Raw genomic sequence first — 20,398 nt, forward strand, 5'->3', positions numbered from 1 at the left:
AGAACGCGGGAAAGATAGATGGGGGAGGGCAAGGGCAGGGGGCGGAGTTGTTATTGTGAAAGGAAATATGAGCCTGTGTTGAGAGGAGAGCATGATACACACAGTGTTGTAATGTGTGCCAGGGTAACAGGGTGGGGATGTATGCGACTGTCAGAATGTGTAAGCGATGGAAAGGGAGTGGAGACAGAGAAACTGCAAAATAAGGAAATGGAGGGTACAAAAAAATAGAGGCAACAACAGGAACAGACAGATAGAAGGGAGGAGAGCATCTGTAGCAGACAGAGAGGGTGGATGGCAGGATGTCAATTCTGAACATATTCAAGAACTTCCAAGGAAGGAGGAACTGAAAAGACGGGAGAGTCAAATATAAATAACTATATATGTATAGATACATTTCAGCTGCGATATACATCTCTGCTGCTTTCAGAGATTATGCATTTTTGTGAGGGGGAGCATCCAATGCATTAACACTACTCTTGAGCTCTCCCTCAATCTCAGAGGGTACATCTGTACAGTATGTGTGTTTGTCTGGGCACTCCACACCCTGCTGTTCATCTCCAGATGTCAGTGGGGGGATTTCCTCCCTACTGGCTAGTGATGTGTTTCTGGAGTACATGTCTGTATATAGAAAAACATGTTTATTTGTTATTTGTTTACAATTAAAAGGTGATTTAAAGCTGCAATAATCAATATTTCATAGAAATAGTGGATTTTTAATAAAAGCCTTGTTTGTAGTGACAAACCCTGACAGGCTCTGTAGTTCCATTCAGCTTAATGGAGCATTTTAGCTTCTTTTAATTCCCTGTTTTGTTTTATACTGTGTGCGAATACTCTGCTTTTGATTTACGCTCGCTGCTCTCATCAGTGAAAGCATTTAGCATCAGCGTACATGCATGCTGATACCAGAGCCATTCCCCGAGCTGCTTCACGTCCTATTAATTCCATTGTACGGAAATTGGCGGCATTTTGTCCAGAGGCTTGCAGCGCAGTCCCTCAGTAAACAGGAGTGAAGGGAGTTAAATAAATAATAATTTCTTTGTGCAAAAAGGGCTACAGTTTATTTCATATTTAGCAAATGTACACCTAATCTTTAGAATTAAAATAAACCAAACAATGCTAATCTCATTTTGTTTGTTTTGGTCTGACAGGAAAACCGAAATTTGCACATAAAACCTTATCATTCTTGTAACGGATGAACGGTTGCTTAAGGAATTAACACATGACTTCTGTCGACAACACATGATGTGTAATGTACTTGCATTTAGGCGAAAGTGCTAGCCACTGCACTCCAGTGGTATGCAAATGTTAGGTGTATAATTATGTAGCATGTACAACATGCTGTTGCTTGTCTAATGTGTGAAACCTAAATGGCTCATCCCATAAAGTGGTTTGTAGTGTCCCTGATAGAAAAAGAAAGGTATTTTATTAGTTTAAAATACTGTAAAAAATCTCAAACTTGAGCTATACTGCCTTAATCACATCTCTCCAGTTTTTTAATCCCATGAATGTTACATTTCATAGGGGGCACTACAGTGCTGCAGTGGTTAGCACTGTGTTCTCAAGAAGGTCTTGGGTTTGAATATACAGTGGCTTGCAAAAGTATTCGGCCCCCTTGAACTTTTCCACATTTTGTCACATTACAGCCACAAACATGAATCAATTTTATTGGAATTCCACGTGAAAGACCAACACAAAGTGGTGTACACGTGAGAAGTGGGAAAAAAAAAATCAGACATGATTCCAAACATTTTTTACAAATAAATAACTGCAAAGTGGGGTGTGCGTAATTATTCAGCCCCCTTTGGTCTGAGTGCAGTCAGTTGCCCATAGACATTGCCTGATGAGTGCTAAAGACTAAATAGAGTGCACTTGTGTGTAATCTAATGTCAGTACAAATACAGCTGCCCTGTGACGGCCTCAGAGGTTGTCTAAGAGAATATTGGGAGCAACAACACCATGAAGTCCAAAGAACACATCAGACAGGTCAGGGATAAAGTTATTGAGAAATTTAAAGCAGGCTTAGGCTACAAAAAGATTTCCCAAGCCTTGAACATCCCACGGAGCACTGTTCAAGCGATCATTCAGAAATGGAGGGAGTATGGCACAACTGTAAACCTACCAAGACAAGGCCGTCCACCTGGACGAGCTGCAGAGATCTACAGCTCAAGTGGGGGAATCTGTCCATAGGACAACTATTAGTCGTGCACTGCACAAAGTTGGCCTTTATGGAAGAGTGGCAAGAAGAAAGCCATTGTTAACAGAAAACCATAAGAAGTCTCGTTTGCAGTTTGCCACAAGCCATGTGGGGGACACAGCAAACATGTGGAAGAAGGTGCTCTGGTCAGATGAGACCAAAATGGAACTTTTTGGCCAAAATGCAAAACGCTATGTGTGGCGGAAAACTAACACTGCACATCACTCTGAACACACCATCCCCACTGTCAAATATGGTGGTGGCGGCATCATGCTCTGGGGGTGCTTCTCTTCAACAGGGACAGGGAAGCTGGTCAGAGTTGATGGGAAGATGGATGGAGCCAAATACAGGGCAATCTTGGAAGAAAACCTCTTGGAGTCTGCAAAAAACTTGAGACTGGGGCGGAGGCTCACCTTCCAGCAGGACAACGACCCTAAACATAAAGCCAGGGCAACAATGAAATGGTTTAAGTCAAAACATATCCATGAGTTAGAATGGCCCAGTCAAAGTCCAGATCTAAATCCAATCGAGAATCTGTGGCAAGATCTGAAAACGCTGTCCATCTAATCTGACTGAGCTGGAGCTGTTTTGCAAAGAAGCAAGGATTTCAGTCTCTACATGTGCAAAGCTGGTAGAGACATACCCTAAAAGACTGGCAGCTGTAATTGCATCAAAAGGTGGTTCTACAAAGTATTGACTCAGGGGGCTGAATAATTACGCACACCCCACTTTTCAGTTTTTTATTTGTAAAAAATATTTGGAATCATGTATGATTTTCATTGTCTGTGAAGGTTCTCAGTCATCCAGGTCATCGTAGTCAAAGGAGCTTGCAAAGAAAAGTGTCTGGACTTCTTTAAGTTGCTTGAAGACGTTTCACCTCTCATCCGAGAAGCTTCTTCAGTTCTAAGGTCAAATGGTGGGGAGTCCCAGATTTAAACCTAGTGGGAGTATCCCCCCAAAGAGGGACAAAAGGACCCCCTGATGATCCTCTAATAGCCTGAGCCAAGGTGGGAAACTGGGCGTGGGTCCCAATCAGCCAGAGTTTCGGGTGAGCTCATTGTGAAACCTGGGCCCACCTTATCATGCGAATTCCTGAGGTCAGATGGCCCAGGATGTGAGTGGGCGTTAAGGCGTCTGGGAAGGGAACTCAAAACTGGATTATAGATGGCAGAGAGTTGGTGTCGTAAACCCCCGCCTCTGTTCAAAGATGGTCGCTCACAGTGGACATAGATGGCTCTTTCACTCCTCTTTCAAACCATCTGTCCTCTCTGTCCAAAATGTGAACATTGGCATCCTCGAAAGAGTGTCCTTTATCCTTAAGATGCAGATGGACAGCTGAGTCTTGTCCTGTGGAGGTGGCTCTTCTGTGTTGTGCCATGCGCTTGTGAAGTGGCTGTTTGGTCTCTCCAATGTAGAGGTCTGGGCATTCCTCGCTGCACTGTACAGCATACACCACATTTTTGAGTTCCCTCCCCAGACGCCTTAACGCCCACTCACATCCTGGGCCATTCATTCCACTTCTCACGTGTACACCACTATGTATTGGTCTTTCACGTGGAATTCCAATAAAATTGATTCATGTCTGTGACTGTAATGTGACAAAATGTGGAAAAGTTCAAGGGGGCCGAATACTTTTGCCAGCCACTGTACTGGGAGGGTTGGGAGTCTGCTTGTTCTCCTGGTTTCGTTAACTGGCAATTCTAAATTGGCTGTAGGTGTGAATATGAGTGGTTATCTATCTGTGTTAGCTTTGTGACAGAGTAGCGACCTGTCCAACATGCACCTTGGCTTTTGCCCTACGACAGCTGGGATAGGCTCCAGCCTGCCTTAAATGAATTGGATAAGTGGAAGAAAGTGAATGGATGGATAGAGCTCTATCAGACCGTATTCATTATGCATTGTGAGCAATGCCAAGCAAACAGAAAGTTCTGAATAACTCTGTCCTACTACTATTTATAACTTTTTCTGCCGCAGACATTAGCCAAACAAAAATATTACTTTCATCATCCGGTGATCAAACTTTCCGTGTTGTTGTGCTGTTGTATTGTAAGAGCGAAGAAACAAGTCAAACCTGTCGGGACCACATCTAAGCTAACCACATTTCAGTCTGTCGGGGCCTGGTCAGAAGTTACAGGCACAAAGACGACACAGTTATTGGGTCCTGTGTCTGAAATATTTCATATGCTTGGTTATTATGGGCCTTACATTGGGGGGGGGGGGGGGGGTTCGGGTCTCTCTCTTATTGTTCTCTCTTTTGCTATCTTATTATAAAGATGTGTGTAACAGGTTTACCTGAACATAGAGCAGGTTTAGCTGAACAGGATCCCGTGAATCCACATTCTGGTCTGAATAGAAGAACTTGCGCCTGAGCAGTAGAGTCTCACTTTCCTCCACCCCCTGTTCTCTGAATGTCCTGCTGTGGTCCAGCCAGTTCACTGCCCAATCAATACACATGCTCCATTACTAAATACATCAAAATGAACAGGCATTCAGTTTTACAAAGATGTTACTAGAGGAGGATGGTAATAGTGAAATTAACCAGGGATTTTGAGAACTGCAGACCCGTCAGCTTTGACAAAAAATCTACCAAATTTAATACTGGGAAGTGAAAATCCTGACGGGCCGTGAAGAGTCTCATTTGCATTATTTTCTGCTGAGACGAAAGCTAGTTGAAGGTTGATTTATACATTTGCAAAAACATTTTTGGTGTCCTCTGGGGGAAAAAGATAACACAAAATTAATTAACTTTCATATGTCAATGCAATAAATTTGATTCGAGTGATAAAGTACACGTCCATATGATGGTGTTGAGTCAGATGGCTGCCGTAAAGCCATCAAGATTCCAGTAGCATTTTGGCTTTTTCAAGCTTGCACTCACAGTCGTCATCTGTGTGAAGTTTTGCTTTGAGCTTTTCCATCTTCCTTTCATCTCTCAGCAGCAGGGTCCTGTCTTTCTTCAGTGTCCCCATCCCATCCTCCTTCTTATCCTCTGGCACCTCTTGAATGAGGGAGTATTCCTCATAGTTGGTGATTCCTGAAAAGTTAGCCAGGGAGTTTTTTTTAGGAGGTGGAAATGCTTCAAGTAAGTGGTTCAATAATCACGACAGAGAAAAGCATCACTGCAATACTGTTGCAACTCTCTTTTTATCCATTTCTCTTTGCTTTGAAACAGAAGTTCAGGAAAGCTGGTATAGAGCCAGCAAAGTAAAATTGAAGCTGAAGAGGAGAAGAAGCCAAGCAGAAAGCCCTACTCTAAATAAACATTTTCCAATAAAGCTATCTGCCAGACACACATCCCTCTCTTCCTCACCCAATTAGGCATGGGAGCAGCTCATTGTAATTGAAATATACAGCTTAGGGAACACCTCTATGACAAAGAGTGACAGCATTTTCTGGGCATTAGGAAGAATACTTAAGTCGCTGATTAGAAACAAGCTTGTTTTATCCCGATGAATCATGTCCACATTGGTCTAAGCAAAACACGATTAGGACTTTATCAAGCATAGACAAATATGCTTTTCAAATACAAACTAAACAGCACATGATAACATAGTCTCCTAATGTAGCTGAAGATGAAGTCAGTGGTATGCCTTTGACTAAAAATAAAACAGAAGATGAATAATTTAAGCTTTGGGTGGTGGCATGACATGATTAATCTTCACCGAACTCATAGCACAGATACAAACCTATTCTACTGCATATGGTGACGAGCAGCTCGCCAACTGTTTTTGAGTCATCCACCATGATAGTTTTAATGGCACCATCCAGCATCTTGATCTTCTGTGGCCTTTGTTTCTTCTTATACTCCAAGACATCCTGAGAAAACAGCAAAGGAAACGCGATGACATCCACAGCCCTACTAATCATCCTCAGCCGTAAACTGCCGCTTCCAGCAAGCTGGGAGGAATAAGTGTCTCGGCTTCCACTAGAAAATATAGATCACTTTAAGAACCCATAACTGACACTGACAGTTCTCCACCCAGGACTATATGACTAAATCTTACTCCGTTTCGCAGCATGTAGTAATCCAGGGTTCTTCCAGACTCCAGCCAGATTCCTTTCCTGGGATCATCGTCAGACAGGAAGAGGCCATAATCCGAGGCTGAAACAGAAAAAGCAACAGAGAATACAAATGTAGAAGCCCATAAAGTTCCATTATGTAACTCGGCTTCACCAATCATCCTCCAACCTTGTCCTGTCTGGGCTTCAGGGACTCTCTCTCTGATGATTCTGCAGGCATCATACACAGGGGTGGACGGTTCAAACTGCATCGTCTTCACCACATTACACTGGCGCACGCAAATCTTCAACGATAAGGCCACCATCTTGGTGGGTAGTATAACGGCCTTGCGACCGACCTATACTCCTGGAAGACACAGAAGGAGAGATTGTGAAGTCATATCAATGCTCCAATGTGTTTGCGTCTATGTCAACAGGTCATTATTAAAACGCGCTCTCCAACAACACTCAGGTCAAAACTGTGAAAAGGAAATCTCAGGGGCCGAATATAACACCTAAAGGCGCAGAACAAATCCTCACAATTACCTCCTGCAGGGGCATTTTTACCTGGAATTGAATGTGCATTGTGCTCTGCCTTAGCAGCTCATCATTTCTGAGTTGTTCTGATATTAAAGTGTTACCCCAAGAAGAGCTTCTGCCTGATTGCAGTATATGTAAAATTAGCTGAACTAAGGCAAGAAACATAACCTTTCAGGAGAAGAGCGCGGGGAAAAGAAGTGCAAATCTCTCTAATTGGCAAGAATAACGGAGACAAGTCAAAACACCCCCCACCCCTGCATCATTATTCTCACTTCTCCCTGTTCGCACTCTCCTCCGGAAGAAGACTTCAGTGTGAGACAAATCAGTGGGTGTCTTATCATTTACTGCTATTAGGGTGAGTCAATTCTGGTATTCTTAGGCGTGTGCAAAAAAAGGAAAGAGACTGAGTTCCTCCAGCTTTCCTTGACCTTCAATTTTACATAGAGATGAATGAAAAAATAAAACGACCTATAGCCTGGGTAGTTTATCGGCAATGGCCTGATAAATCCATTTAAACCTGGAGACATTCATACTGCTGATCTAAATATTATATATCCAGATATTTAGCTGAAAATCAAAAAGAGACACATTTATGCTCTGAATTAACACTTGACTATCTGATGTTTTTTTTGATTATATGTTCTAAAATGTACTGTGACACCAAAAGAATTTTTAGTATTTTATTCCATGGTTGAATATAAAGGCAAAAGTTCAAGTCTTCACACTGACAGGATTCAGACTTCAGCCACACTCGGAAACAATGAGTTTTTTTGTGCTGAGCCACAGTCCCCCTTTGAGTCGAAGCAGAGAAAGTCTGCGAAGTAAATTTTCTATAATGATGGCATGAATGAGACCGTCTGTGATGGAGCCTCTGTCATAGACGTGAGTTCCTCTCCAATAGCTCCTTTCCTTCTACGAGTTTTTCTTCAAACAAAGTGGAAAAGATGAGCACAAAGAAGAAGGGGTAATGGCGCCGCATGAGCTCTCCTCTATGCAGGCTGGTAGAGAAGTCCCACTGAGTTTTTGTCATCCAGCACTTCCACAGATACACTCTTCCAGACAAGCAGCAAGAGACCCCCAGACTGACGATACAGCAGGCTCCGTGGCATCTCCCACCACACGCTAAATATAAGGAGGGAGCAGAAAATGTTTGCATTTTTGTGGACGTTTCTCAAAACAGAGGCCGTCTCATCCAAAAAGCAACAGTTACCTGTGATGACAAATACTTTGTGGAGACTGGGTCTGCAGAAACAGTCGCTTTAGTAAGTTGTCAGTAGCATCGGTGACATCAGAGAGTAAGTAGTGCCGAAACCACATGATGAAATCCAGAAGGATAATGATAATCCCTGAGCTTACAGTAGTGCGAGAGAAAATTTTTCACTTAGATCCTCATGCAAACACTCGAAAGCATTCAACACTTCTTCAGTTCTGCTTTCGAGAAAAGATGAGACAAAACTCACAGTCATGGTGAAAAGAAAGCACACCCTCTGTCAGTGAAAACTCATCCTGGATTTTACGAGGCCTTAAAATTAGGTCAGTGCAGCCTGAGACGAACAACGCCTGACATATCACACTGTCATCGTTTGTTTAACTAACATTAAGGCAAAATGGAAATGCATTGTGTAAAAAAATAAGTGCACCTCATGATTCAGTAACTTGTAGAATCACCTTTAGCAGCAGTAACTTGAACTAATTATTTTTTAAATTACTCTGCTGAGAAGGTGATTGGCTGCAGACTCCCATCTCTGCAGGACCTGTACACCTCCAGGACACTGCGGCGTGCAGCCCGGATCTCAGCTGACCCTTCTCACCCTGGACACAGTCTGTTTGACCTGCTCCCCTCAGGCAGGAGGCTCCGGTCCATTCGCACCAGAACCTCTCGCCACAAGAACAGTTTCTTCCCCTCTGCTGTTGGACACATGAACAATAACCACATGACTGTCCCCGCCACTAACACATGACCCTACGCTGTGTCACTGCATCATTTCATGTCTGGCACTGATCACCACCTGCACTCATGTATATATCTTTCTACGTAGCACTCATAATTCTTATTCTCATGTATATATCTCATGTATATCTCATGCACATATCTTTCTTTCTACATAGCACTTTAATTCTTATTGTCTGCACTGAAGCACCGCAGCAATTTCCTAATGTTGTAAACCTCAACATCTGGCAATAAACCCATTCTGATTCTGATTCTGATTCTGAAGTCTTGCACATCATTGTGGAGGAATTTTGGCTCATTCTTCTTTGCAACATTGTTTCAGTTCATGGAGGTCTGCAGCCATTCATTTATGCAGAGCTCTTCTAAAATCTCGCCACAGAATTTCAATCAGGCTGAGGTCTGGAATTTGACTTTTCCCACGAATAATTTTTCTGATTGTAGAATAATTCACTTCAAATTGTTTTGAGATGGTCTTATAACCCTTCTCAGACTGATGGGCAGCAATTGATTCTATAAGATCACCGCTGATGTTTTTCCTCCTTGTCATTGTGTTAATCCACTCCTGAATGCTGCAGTAAGCAAAATGCCAAAACATCTGCTCTTACAGTTGTGGCGACGCTGATAATTACTTAATGATGTGGATCTGATTAACAGCACCTGGCTGCTACTTAACCCTTTAAATTCCTATTTATTCTCAGCAGTAAGGATGTGCATGGACTGCTCCTGAATTTTGGTTTAGATTGTATAATAATGACACAGTGTAATATGTCATGGGTCATCTGAAGTTGTATTTATCTAATTCCAAGACCCACTAAGGACCAGACCATACTTATATGTGTCCTGGTACATAAAACCTTAGAATTTAAGGAGGATATACTTTCCTTTTTTATCAAGACTGTGTGTGCCTCTCTGTTCAACCTCATATTCTTGTATTTTATCACGCTCACTAAAACAGCACGGTAGACAAACATTTCTGTAATTCCATCTCCCTTGACCATCACTAGTCCATCAGCAGAGTCCTGCATTAGATTAGGTTTGTTTGCTCCTGCAAATATTAAGACATGAAAATGGCCAAAGAGCAGCTTGCTGGGGAGTCTGAACGTGTACAATTCAATAGAGATGATGGAAGTCAGGAGCCATCTGGAGAGGATACAGCTCTAATGACTGACTGTAACACCAGCAGCAGAGCAGAACCTGAGAGCTACAACTGCTTGGATTATTGCACAAGTCTGTCACAGAACAACTGAGGAGGTGGCTAGACAGAAAACAATATTGGGCCTAATCAGACCTGATTTTATAAATGCTTCCAAACAAAATGAAAAACCTGACGCAGAATGAGGCTTAAAAGAAGTGCGAATGACAATCCTTGAAGGATAACGTAACACTACGGCACATTGCTCTCTGAAATGATTGCTTTAGGTTGACAAAACCTTCTGAAAAAGAAACAAAAAAAAAAAAAACAGTGGCACAATGATAAATATATATATATTTTATTCATTTACAATAGCTTTTTCTTTGAGTATAAAATATTTCCACACAGTGCAACAGGAGTTTCAAGGTCACTCCACTGCAACTTACAACACTGGAAAGACCGAAATTATTTCTTTGAATTTTTTTCTGCTGCATTTGTAGAAAAGTCACAGAAATAGGCATGCAGATGCAAACCACTCTTATTCTACTTACACAATCAGCAGCTATTACTGTGAGCATAAAAAACAGCCACTCTGGGATAAAAGGTAGATTACAGGGCAACTCTAAACTAAGCACTGCTATTGTAAAGACCAATTAATTAGATTTTAACAAGCTGGAATGCAAGTGAATGTAACTCTGGAGTGAAGCCGTCAGTAAAACAGCAGGTAGTGTAGCTATATAGTATGCATTATTATCTTCAGCCCATGGTGTATTATTATTTTGAAAGGTAGATGTTGTATGAATGGAGAGCTGAGAGTAATTCCCGACTTCAGCAGTTCTCAGGACTGTTCAAACAGCAGCATTAAAGCATATGTGCAATGAGAAAATGTTAACTGGCTAAACCGCTCCACACCCCACCTCCTCTGCCACCTCTTTACATCCTGCATTGACACTCAGCAAAACATCAGCCTTTTATCCCTGCCTGACTGAAAGCAAGGTCAGTTCCCTTCATGTCCACTGTATGCCTCTGGATACCATCTGGAGCGCGGAAAGTTCAACAGCAGGGCATGTAATGGCAAGAGAGGGCCTTTTTAATCAGCTATGGAGTTAAATTCTATATCTCAGCAATTCACAAACTAAATTTATATTTAGCTCCACAAACTGAGAGCAACCAAGCTCAGATGTGTTACAAAGAAAACAGGCAATAATCAGCCACCATAAATACTGTACATCTTTATTATGACTTCATTTACAACAAACACAGTGCAGACTTTTTAAAATAGGCAATATTCAAAAGATAGCGTTTCATTTTTCACCTTCTCTTGAAAATGTAGCTATCAGGCTACTCCAAATATGTATATACACTATGGTATTCACTAAAGTTATCACTGTAAAGTCAGCTAAAGCTAGCCGGTACACTGGTGAAAAACAAGCAATCAGAGGACAAATCAGTTAACATAATGACAAAAGTTGTAAAAGATCCTTATGAAAGGTTATTTAATTTAAATGGACTAGCCCTTGTATAGTGTCTTTCTACTCAGTTGAGCACTCAAAGCTCTTTCTACAGCTGTCTCATTCACCCATTCAAACACACATTCCATTGTTCGCACTCTGTTTGATCCATTGGGAGTAACTCAGGTCTGCTATCTAGGGTGCTTTGCATGCTTCTGCATGCAGACTGGAGAAGTCAGGGATCCATTCACTGACTGTCCAGTTGGTAGACAACACGCTATACCACTTGAGCCACCCCGTTTATTATATACAATCTTATATCATAATTACTTTTTGATTTGTTTTCCAACAAACTTTACAACAAAGTAGGAAATTCCTGCATACACTGCAGGATTTGCTCTTCAGGTTTGCCAACCTTTATATGCTTTATACATTAATAAAGTTAATATGGGAGAAGTTTTCAAAAGTCAAAGAGAAAACATTGGAAGACATTTTCTTGTTAGATGACATGGCTACTGAATTTAGCGTGGCCAGCTGGGCTTAGGGATAGCAGACTTACTTTGTGTTGAGCAGGCAGATGAGGTGTTGCAAATTCAAACAACAGAAAAGAAAGAAAAGTACATTCTGGAAGCTCTTTGTAAGCCATCCAATGTTTCATGTATAAACACTGAAGTATGTCCCAAAAAGATGTAAAGCAACAGAATGAATTTCTGCATAGAAGCACCTCACTAAAGAAATTACAGATGATTTTGATTAGCAACTATAATTACATGCCTTCTTACAGTATCTGATTACAGCTACATTCATTCATTCATTCGTTCATTTTCAGGCACAACAAATACCTATATTGAACATAAAATGCACAAAACAAAAAACAAAAATTGCCTGAAAAAGGAGTGGGACAAAGAAAACTTATTAAATCCCACCCCTATACTCACTCAGCAACAAAAAAAACAATAAACTTCCCGCAGCTACGCCCATCATTGCATACAGACCCATCAACAGCCCCGGGCACATACAAGCATCTAAACAGCAGCTCGCAAACAACAATTAGAGCCTTCATAACTGAATACAGAATATATAAATTATAAATTGCATTACCACAGGTAACAGGCAGTAATAACTACAAGTAACAAACACATATACATATACATGCATATATATCTACACACACATGTACATATATGTACATACATGCGCACACTTTTTTTTTTTTTTTGGAATCCATACCAGCAATGGTAAGAGAACAGACATTACAGAGCACACTAAAAACCATCATTGAGTATACTGTGACCAGACCAACTGTTTGTAGAGAAATTTAAATCTATCAATCGAATATTTTTGCATTGTTTCAATTGTAAACTCAGACTGTTCCAGATTTTCACACCCCATACAGACACACGAAAACCTTTACGGGTTGTTCGAGTTCTGGGTAATTTGAATTCTCCAAAGCCTCTCACATTATAAACCTTTTCTCGAATTTCAAATCTAGTTTGTAAATTTGCCGGTAAAAGTTTAGTAAAAGCTTTATACAACCAGATCCTGGAATTTAAGTAACTTTGCCTGAAGAAAGAATTTGTGAGTATGATCTAGATAACCAGCCCTGTGAATAATACGCAGTGCTCGTTTCTGTACTGTGACTAATGGATTAGTTGTATTTTTATATGCATTTCCCCACACTTCCACACAATATGTAAGATATGGAAGAACCAGGGTACATTAATTTTATAATTCAATTACTCTATTACATATAACCAGTTACTCTCCAACACTAAAAACAATAAAGAGTTCTTGGCAAGTGACCACTGGAGAGCAGCATGAGCTATGGTTTTTAACCTACCTCCACTGCACTTATATACCTTCATGCACCGATTACAAAATACCCTACCCCAACCACTGGCGTTAGGCGACTAGAGACATGGTCGCTGTAGTAAGCTGAAATTGTGAAACTTCCTGTGCTGGCTGTGTGACTTCTATGCTGTAGCAGACAAGAAAACCAGAGATTCTGATGTCCATATGAAACAGACATTAAAGAAACAAAAGTAGCACCAATCAGGATCTCGAGCGGCCACTTCTTGCTGTTGCAAAACAACTGAGACTCTTTCCACAGTAAGATATGATGCATATTGTTGCTTTAATAGCCCCAGGTTATTAATCTGAAAATCACATGGAGCCACAGAGACACCCTTTGTTCAGCTGAAGCTAATATGGTACACTGATGCAAAAAAAATTAAATACTCAAGGAATGCCAAAAGAATGATGGGTGGGGCATATTTGCTCTATTCTTTGAAGGAATATATAGCTCAACAATACAGTAGTACACTAGGTTTACATGTCTTGCAGAGACTATATCAAATTTTGTATCAAGGTGTCCTTTCGCCCATTTCCATGCAGAAAGAAAGTCACTGCACCAATCTGAATGCAATTCAAATAATTAATAAGTCAAAGGCTTTCATCTAACCCTTATCATTTCCTCCACATGTTTCATAAATGAATTAATCATTGCTCATGCAGGACATAGCAATCAATGGACAGCATGATAAAGCTGCACTGACCCTTGCTATTTTAAGTTCAGCATGATTACTATGAACAAGCTGTTATAAGAGGTTTGCACAGTACTATTTTAACTAATGGGCTGGTAGTCAAGCAGTGCTTGTTGATTACGATTAAAAAAAAGCATTAGACCCAGAGTCTAAAATGAGAGACATTCACAGTTACATCAACTTGTTTTTTTCCAGCTACATTTATAAAAGAACCTTGCAGCTGTAACCCATTGTGTGGACTATAGGATTTGCTCTTGGGTGATGCACACTGCTGTAATGCAATTTGTGGGTACAGATACTGACAGAAATTATGATTCTTGTCCTTGTTGTAAGAAGGGAGAGAACAGCTCCTCTTACACTAAAAATATCCAGTGAAGTAGAGCGTCCTCCAGCAGCTCTGCTTCAAAAGGATCCACAGCAGAAACAGAGCAATACATCTAACACTTTCTCATTTATTTTTAAAAGCAAATGGCATTCACTTACACTTGTAGCTGACAGGGAGTAAAAAAAAATAAAAAAATCTTTACAGTTCTTTATTCTATTTCAAGGTTAGACAAGCACTCAATACATTAGCTGGTAAATTGAGAACTTGGGCAAGTGCATCCTTATGCCAATTCTTCTAAGTTACACTGACATGTCATTACGTTAGGAGGTCCAGCAGTTTGGACTCAGTACAACACAGAAAATATTCTGAATGTACCATCCCTCATTTAGAGATTTGAAGAATTGGCTTCCTAATCAATGGAGGCAGAAACAGCTTCTGTAGGAGGAGAACTCCACCCTCCCAGCTGGACTCAGTCAACCAGTGAGTTGGTCCTTTAGTCAATCAGTCAGTCAGTCAGTCAGTCAGTCCTTGAGCCATTCACTAAGTTGGGAGACTGACTGTGAGTTGGCCTGGCTTCGCAGTGGGAGCGGTTAACTGTGGCTCGGGCAGATGTTGCCCAAACATTTTTATTTTATGACATACACTGATGGATACAGATCAGTCCCCAGCAGAAAATCTTACCCCACAATGATTTCATTATCATTGTCAAGCACAGTTTTAGCCATAAATCTCTTAATGAGAATTTACACTAAGTGGCCTCTACGCCACTGGCCTACATCTGCTTTTTGTCTGATAACAACTATGGCAGACAAAGTGATGCAATAACATGAAATGGGAACTATGTTTGGAGTCAGTAGTTCAGCGTTGTGAAATTTCAAACGAACATAAAAATAGAGCAAAAGTGATGTAGAAAATTTCCTTTAAGTACCAAAATTTAGAAAAATATTTAATTATTTAAAAATGGTAATAATTAAAATCTGCTATCCACTACCCTGTTAATGAGCAGCACTTAGCTCATGCCGAGGAGTGAGTAACAAGTAAATTCTTTACAGATTTATCCAATGTCACAGATACATATTTGGGTACGTGATCGCTGTATTTATGATTATTACGACTATAAAATACAGAACAGGTGTTTGTCAAGTACATTCAACCACTCAATCCACGCAGGTGTGCCTATTATGCACTGCTCACTGCCGACCATATGGTGGGTTTGAGGGTTTCCAGATTGAACATATTTTTCTATGTTCAGTCTGGAAAGCATTAATTCTACACAATTAAATCCAGAATATAATTTAAAACCAGAAAAATACAATGGATGTTTTTTTGTTTGTGTTTTAATAATCCACAAATATAGTTGAATTATTCTAATTTGCCCAAAAAAAAAAAAAAAAAAAAGCACTTCAGCATTGTAAAAAGCATTTCATCAGAAAGCTCATGCTGATCTTAATAATCAAACTTGGTTTTACTGTTAGTATCACTACATAGATGTTTCAGCTCAAGTAGCATAGGCTTGGTGGCCAATGAGTAACATATGGCAAGAGGCTGGATTTACCCTGGACAGGTTAGCAGCCCATCACAGCTCTAACATGGAGACTTAACCATCCCCGCTCACATCCACACCTATGTCAAATTTAGAATCGCCAATTAACCTGACACGTAAGAGGAATCCAGAGTATCCCCAGGAAACCCCCCCCCCACACACACAATGCAAACATGCAAATGTCCACATGGAAAGGTTAGACACGCTGTAGTCAGCCAAAAACTAACATGTTCTTCTCCTGATATCTACTGTACAATCAATAAAAATAAATAAATAAAGAAACATTTAGATTCCTCAAATCAGTCAATATTCAGAACCTCAATGAACTTTGCGGCAGAGTTCAAAAGCCCAAACCTTCTCACCAAAGTTATCATGGAATTTTGGATTTTTACCAAGAGTTCGTCCATTATTAACAGTCAGAATCAGTGCAAAGCCACCAATACAGAGATCAAGTAATATCCAAGCATCATTTTGATCAGTCAAAACCAAACTTGAATTGTGACTCAGGGTTAAGTAAATACAAACAAATACAAGGCCCACCATCTAAAGGAATCTTTAAGAGAACTGACACAGATGAACTCTTACAGAAATTTAGTTTTAGCTTATTACAGCTAGTTGAAATCAGTGTAGAAGATACATATTTCAATAAAAGTAAAAAAATAATATTGAAATGGCTGTATTGGCTCAAACACTTTCTAGATCTTGTCAAAAAAACAAAACAAAAAACATCTCTCTTCTTGCTGTACAGGCTGGTGCCTACTGCTTTGCCCTCTGATTGCTGCTTTCAGCTATAATCTTGTGTTTAGTTGCTGCTCACAGAAAGAAAACCAAAAAAAAAAAGTATTGCCTCTCAGTTCTAACATCTCATCTCTGTGGTCCCAGCGGCCAGCACAGGTAAAAGAACGACACAAGCAGACTGCTTTTCATTTTATGTCAAAAAAGGACAGTTTCATTCTAACAGTTTCAACAGGTACCTCTAAACAATCTGGGCTTGTCATGGTCCTGGGCCATGTGGGCCCAGTATTCTTAGTTCTTTGTATTTTTGTATTTCGTTCCTTATTTAGGCCATGTCTTCTGAGTTGCCCTGTTGTGTTGTTCCCTAAGTGTTTTCCCTTCATGGCTCTCTCCCCCCTGTGTGCCCTCTATGTATTGATGAGCCCTCGTCTCCCTTTGTGGTTGTTTCATGTTTCCCCAGCCCGTTATATCTGTGTTTTCCCCGTGCTCTCTCTCCTCCTGTCGGAACCTCTGTGCCTCTACATGTCATGTTCAGTTCACCCCGCCCTGTCTCGTTATGATTATCAGTGTCACCTGTGTTCCCCGTGTGTGCCCACTTTCCTCGTTTACCCTCTGTGTATTTCTGTCTGAGTCTCCCTCTGTTCGGCGTCGTGTTCTCCCTCATGCTGTGTGTGATTCCCCCGTGTTTCCTGGTGAGCTTTACGTTAGTTTTTCCCAGTTTAGTTTTGTATCTCCCATTATCTTTTGTCAGCAATAAAGCTGCTTTTTTGAGTTCATCCCCGTGTGTGTGAGTTTTGCATTTTGGGTCCTCCTCCTGCCTGCCACACAGCCGAGCCATGACAGAAGAACACGACCACGATATGGACCCAGCAGTTCACAACCCCTCCGCGGACCTCCAGTACGACGCGACCATGCCGGACCCAGCGTCACAAGACCAGGAGATCATCCGGACAGTGGAGTCGCTATGCGGCGGTTGGCTGCAGTGTTCCGGGGAGGAGGAACGGGTTGAGCTAGCCCGCCAAGCCGGAGTATGCGTGTCCGCATTCCCCTGGTTATGGGAGGCGCTGCATCCCCTCATCATAGACTTTCTCGCCTCCACTCTCCAGCTCCGCCCGCGACAGCAGCTGCCCGGTAAGCGTGAGCCGTCGCCTGAGCCATGCTGTAGCTCTGTTTCCCCGCTGCCTCGTGAGCCTGAAGCGGTCAGAATCGGTACGGTGTGGCTCACCGCCGACACACCCTCGGCTCACGCTCCATCGGCTTCCGCTTCCTCGCCATCGCCTGACTGCACTACGCGGCTCAAGGAGATGCCAGCTGCTATTGACTTTGGTGAGGAGGAGCGGCAGCAGGTATTACGGGCGTATCGCGAGGACGAGCTCCGCTGGAAGCCCTGGCTCATCCCCGAGGAGGAGTTCTCGCCAACTGCCCCACCTCGCACCTGCCGCCCGCCCTCGCCGCCCCGATCGGACTACTCGTCCCCTGCTGTCTTTCTAGCACGGATGTGGTTGGAGGACGAGGAGCCGGTCGCCAGGGACAGTCAAGTTTTGTCCACAGCGGCTTCAAGGGGAAAGCGGCGTTCTCGCCGCCGTCGCGCACTGCTACGTCCTGTCTCGCCCTCCACGAAGCGTCCCGCGGACGCTGTGGGGGTCCTGGACGTCGATCACGCGGGGCAGCAGCACGCCGCAGGCGCACAGCTAGTGGAGGAGTTCGGGAGGGAGCCGTGGCTCGCTCCTGATCATGACGAGCGCTCTTTCCGGGGAACTCGACTGGCTCTTGGGGGTCCCCGGAGTTGCCAGGGACTTCCACCGCTCACCCCGCCCGCTTCCACGGATAGAAAGAAGCGGCACTCTCGCCGCCGGCGCTCTGAGCCCCTCACAGTTCAGTTAGCTCCCTCGCAGCCACCCTCAGTTCAGTTAGCTCCCTCGCAGCCACCCTCAGTTCAGTTAGCTCCCTCGCAGCCACCCTCAGTTCAGTTAGCTCCCTCGCAGCCACCCTCAGTTCAGTCTCCAGTGCCGCCTGTAGCGCAGGCCCCAGTAGCTCCAGTGCCGCCTGTAGCGCAGGCCCCAGTAGCTCCAGTGCCGCCTGTAGCGCAGGCCCCAGTAGCTCCAGTGCCGCCTGTAGCGCAGGCCCCAGTAGCTCCAGTGCCGCCTGTAGCGCAGGCCCCAGTAGCTCCTGTAGCCCAGTCCCCGATAGCAGTACGGTCCGCTGGTCAGCTTAACATTCAGCCAGGGGTCTCAAATCTCTCTGGCTCTGCATCAGCTCCTGCTGGGAGCTCGGATGAGCTCATCCAGGACTCCGCGGCTCCCACGCCGCCATCTACCTCGTCAGCTGGAGGGTCCGAGGGGCCCGTTCAGCCTCCTGTCTCCGCTGGAGGGTCCGAGGGGCCCGTTCGGCCTCCTGTCTCCGCTGGAGGGTCCGAGGGGCCCGTCCGGCATCCTGTCTCAGCTGGAGGGCCCGAGGAGCCCGTCCGGCCTCACGCCTCGTCTGCTGGAGGGCCCGAGGAGCCCGTCCAGCACCATGCCACGTCAGCTGGAGGGCCCGAGGAGCCCATCCAGCCACCTTCTGCTACGCCTGGTCCAGCCTGTGCTTCGTCAGCTGCAGCTCCAGCCTGTGCTTCGTCAGCTGCAGCTCCAGCCTGTGCTTCGTCAGCTGCAGCCTCAGAGTCTTCGTCAGCTGCAGCCTCAGAGTCTTCGTCAGCTGCAGCCTCAGAGTCTTCGTCAGCTGCAGCCTCAGAGTCTTCGTCTGCTGCAGCCTCAGAGTCTTCGTCTGCTGCAGCCTCAGCCTGTGCTTCGCCTGGTCCCGCCTTGACTGGTCCTGTGCCCACCGGGCCTCGGCCAGTACGCCTGACACTGGAGAGCCGCCGCCGCTGCCTTGCGCGCGGCCGGCCCCCTGAACTGCTCCGTCGTCTCCTTCGCCGCCGCCGCTGCCTTCCGCGCGGCCGGCCCCCTGAACTGCTCCGTCGTCTCCTTCGCCGCCGCCGCTGCCTTGCGCGCGGCCGGCCCCCTGAACTGCTCCTTCGCCGCCGCCGCTGCCTTCCGCGCGGCCGGCCCCCTGAACTGCTCCGTCGTCTCCTTCGCCGCCGCCGCTGCCTTGCGCGCGGCCGGCCCCCTGAACTGCTCCGTCGTCTCCTTCGCCGCCGCCGCTGCCTTCCGCGCGGCCGGCCTCCTGAACTGCTCCGTCGTCTCCTTCGCCGCCGCCGCTGCCTTCCGCGCGGCCGGCCTCCGGACCAGCTCTGCCACCTGTGCCACCCGCCTGGTTGGCCCCCCGACCGTGTGACCCGTGAACTCTGGTGCCTGTGGGCTCTGGGTCGGCCCCCTGAACTTTATTTTGACTATGGTCATGTGCTCCCGTGTTTTCTGTTGTTTATTTTGTTTCCCGTTCTGGTCCCTCCGTCCTGGTCCCCCGCCTCCCGCGGGTTGTTTTCTGTTTTTGTTTTTGTTTCTCGGGTTTGGGCTGTCGGGAGCCAGCCCTTTGGGGGGGGTGATGTCATGGTCCTGGGCCATGTGGGCCCAGTATTCTTAGTTCTTTGTATTTTTGTATTTCGTTCCTTATTTAGGCCATGTCTTCTGAGTTGCCCTGTTGTGTTGTTCCCTAAGTGTTTTCCCTTCATGGCTCTCTCCCCCCTGTGTGCCCTCTATGTATTGATGAGCCCTCGTCTCCCTTTGTGGTTGTTTCATGTTTCCCCAGCCCGTTATGTCTGTGTTTTCCCCGTGCTCTCTCTCCTCCTGTCGGAACCTCTGTGCCTCTACATGTCATGTTCAGTTCACCCCGCCCTGTCTCGTTATGATTATCAGTGTCACCTGTGTTCCCCGTGTGTGCCCACTTTCCTCGTTTACCCTCTGTGTATTTCTGTCTGAGTCTCCCTCTGTTCGGCGTCGTGTTCTCCCTCATGCTGTGTGTGATTCCCCCGTGTTTCCTGGTGAGCTTTACGTTAGTTTTTCCCAGTTTAGTTTTGTATCTCCCATTATCTTTTGTCAGCAATAAAGCT

The 20,398-nt window shown here is 44.3% G+C and overlaps 1 protein-coding gene across 1 annotated transcript in view; it reads right to left on the reverse strand.

Annotated features, from left to right (window-relative positions):
* The window catches only part of tln2b (talin 2b), a 97,515-nt gene that overhangs the window by 44,800 nt on the left and 32,317 nt on the right, over positions 1–20,398 (reverse strand). The window contains exons 2-6 of the mRNA XM_085359228.1: positions 6,384–6,560; positions 6,199–6,296; positions 5,881–6,010; positions 5,073–5,228; positions 4,487–4,629 (exon numbers count right to left, since the gene is read on the reverse strand). Coding sequence (XP_085215354.1) covers positions 4,487–4,629; positions 5,073–5,228; positions 5,881–6,010; positions 6,199–6,296; positions 6,384–6,519 — 663 coding nt within the window. The 5' untranslated portion in view covers positions 6,520–6,560. The remainder of the gene's footprint in view (positions 1–4,486; positions 4,630–5,072; positions 5,229–5,880; positions 6,011–6,198; positions 6,297–6,383; positions 6,561–20,398) is intronic.

The sequence above is a fragment of the Diplotaxodon limnothrissa genome, linkage group LG7 (genome assembly GCF_057381915.1).
Source record: "Diplotaxodon limnothrissa isolate DT_005_m linkage group LG7, D_limnothrissa_male_GT1.1, whole genome shotgun sequence".
NCBI lineage: Eukaryota > Metazoa > Chordata > Actinopteri > Cichliformes > Cichlidae > Diplotaxodon > Diplotaxodon limnothrissa.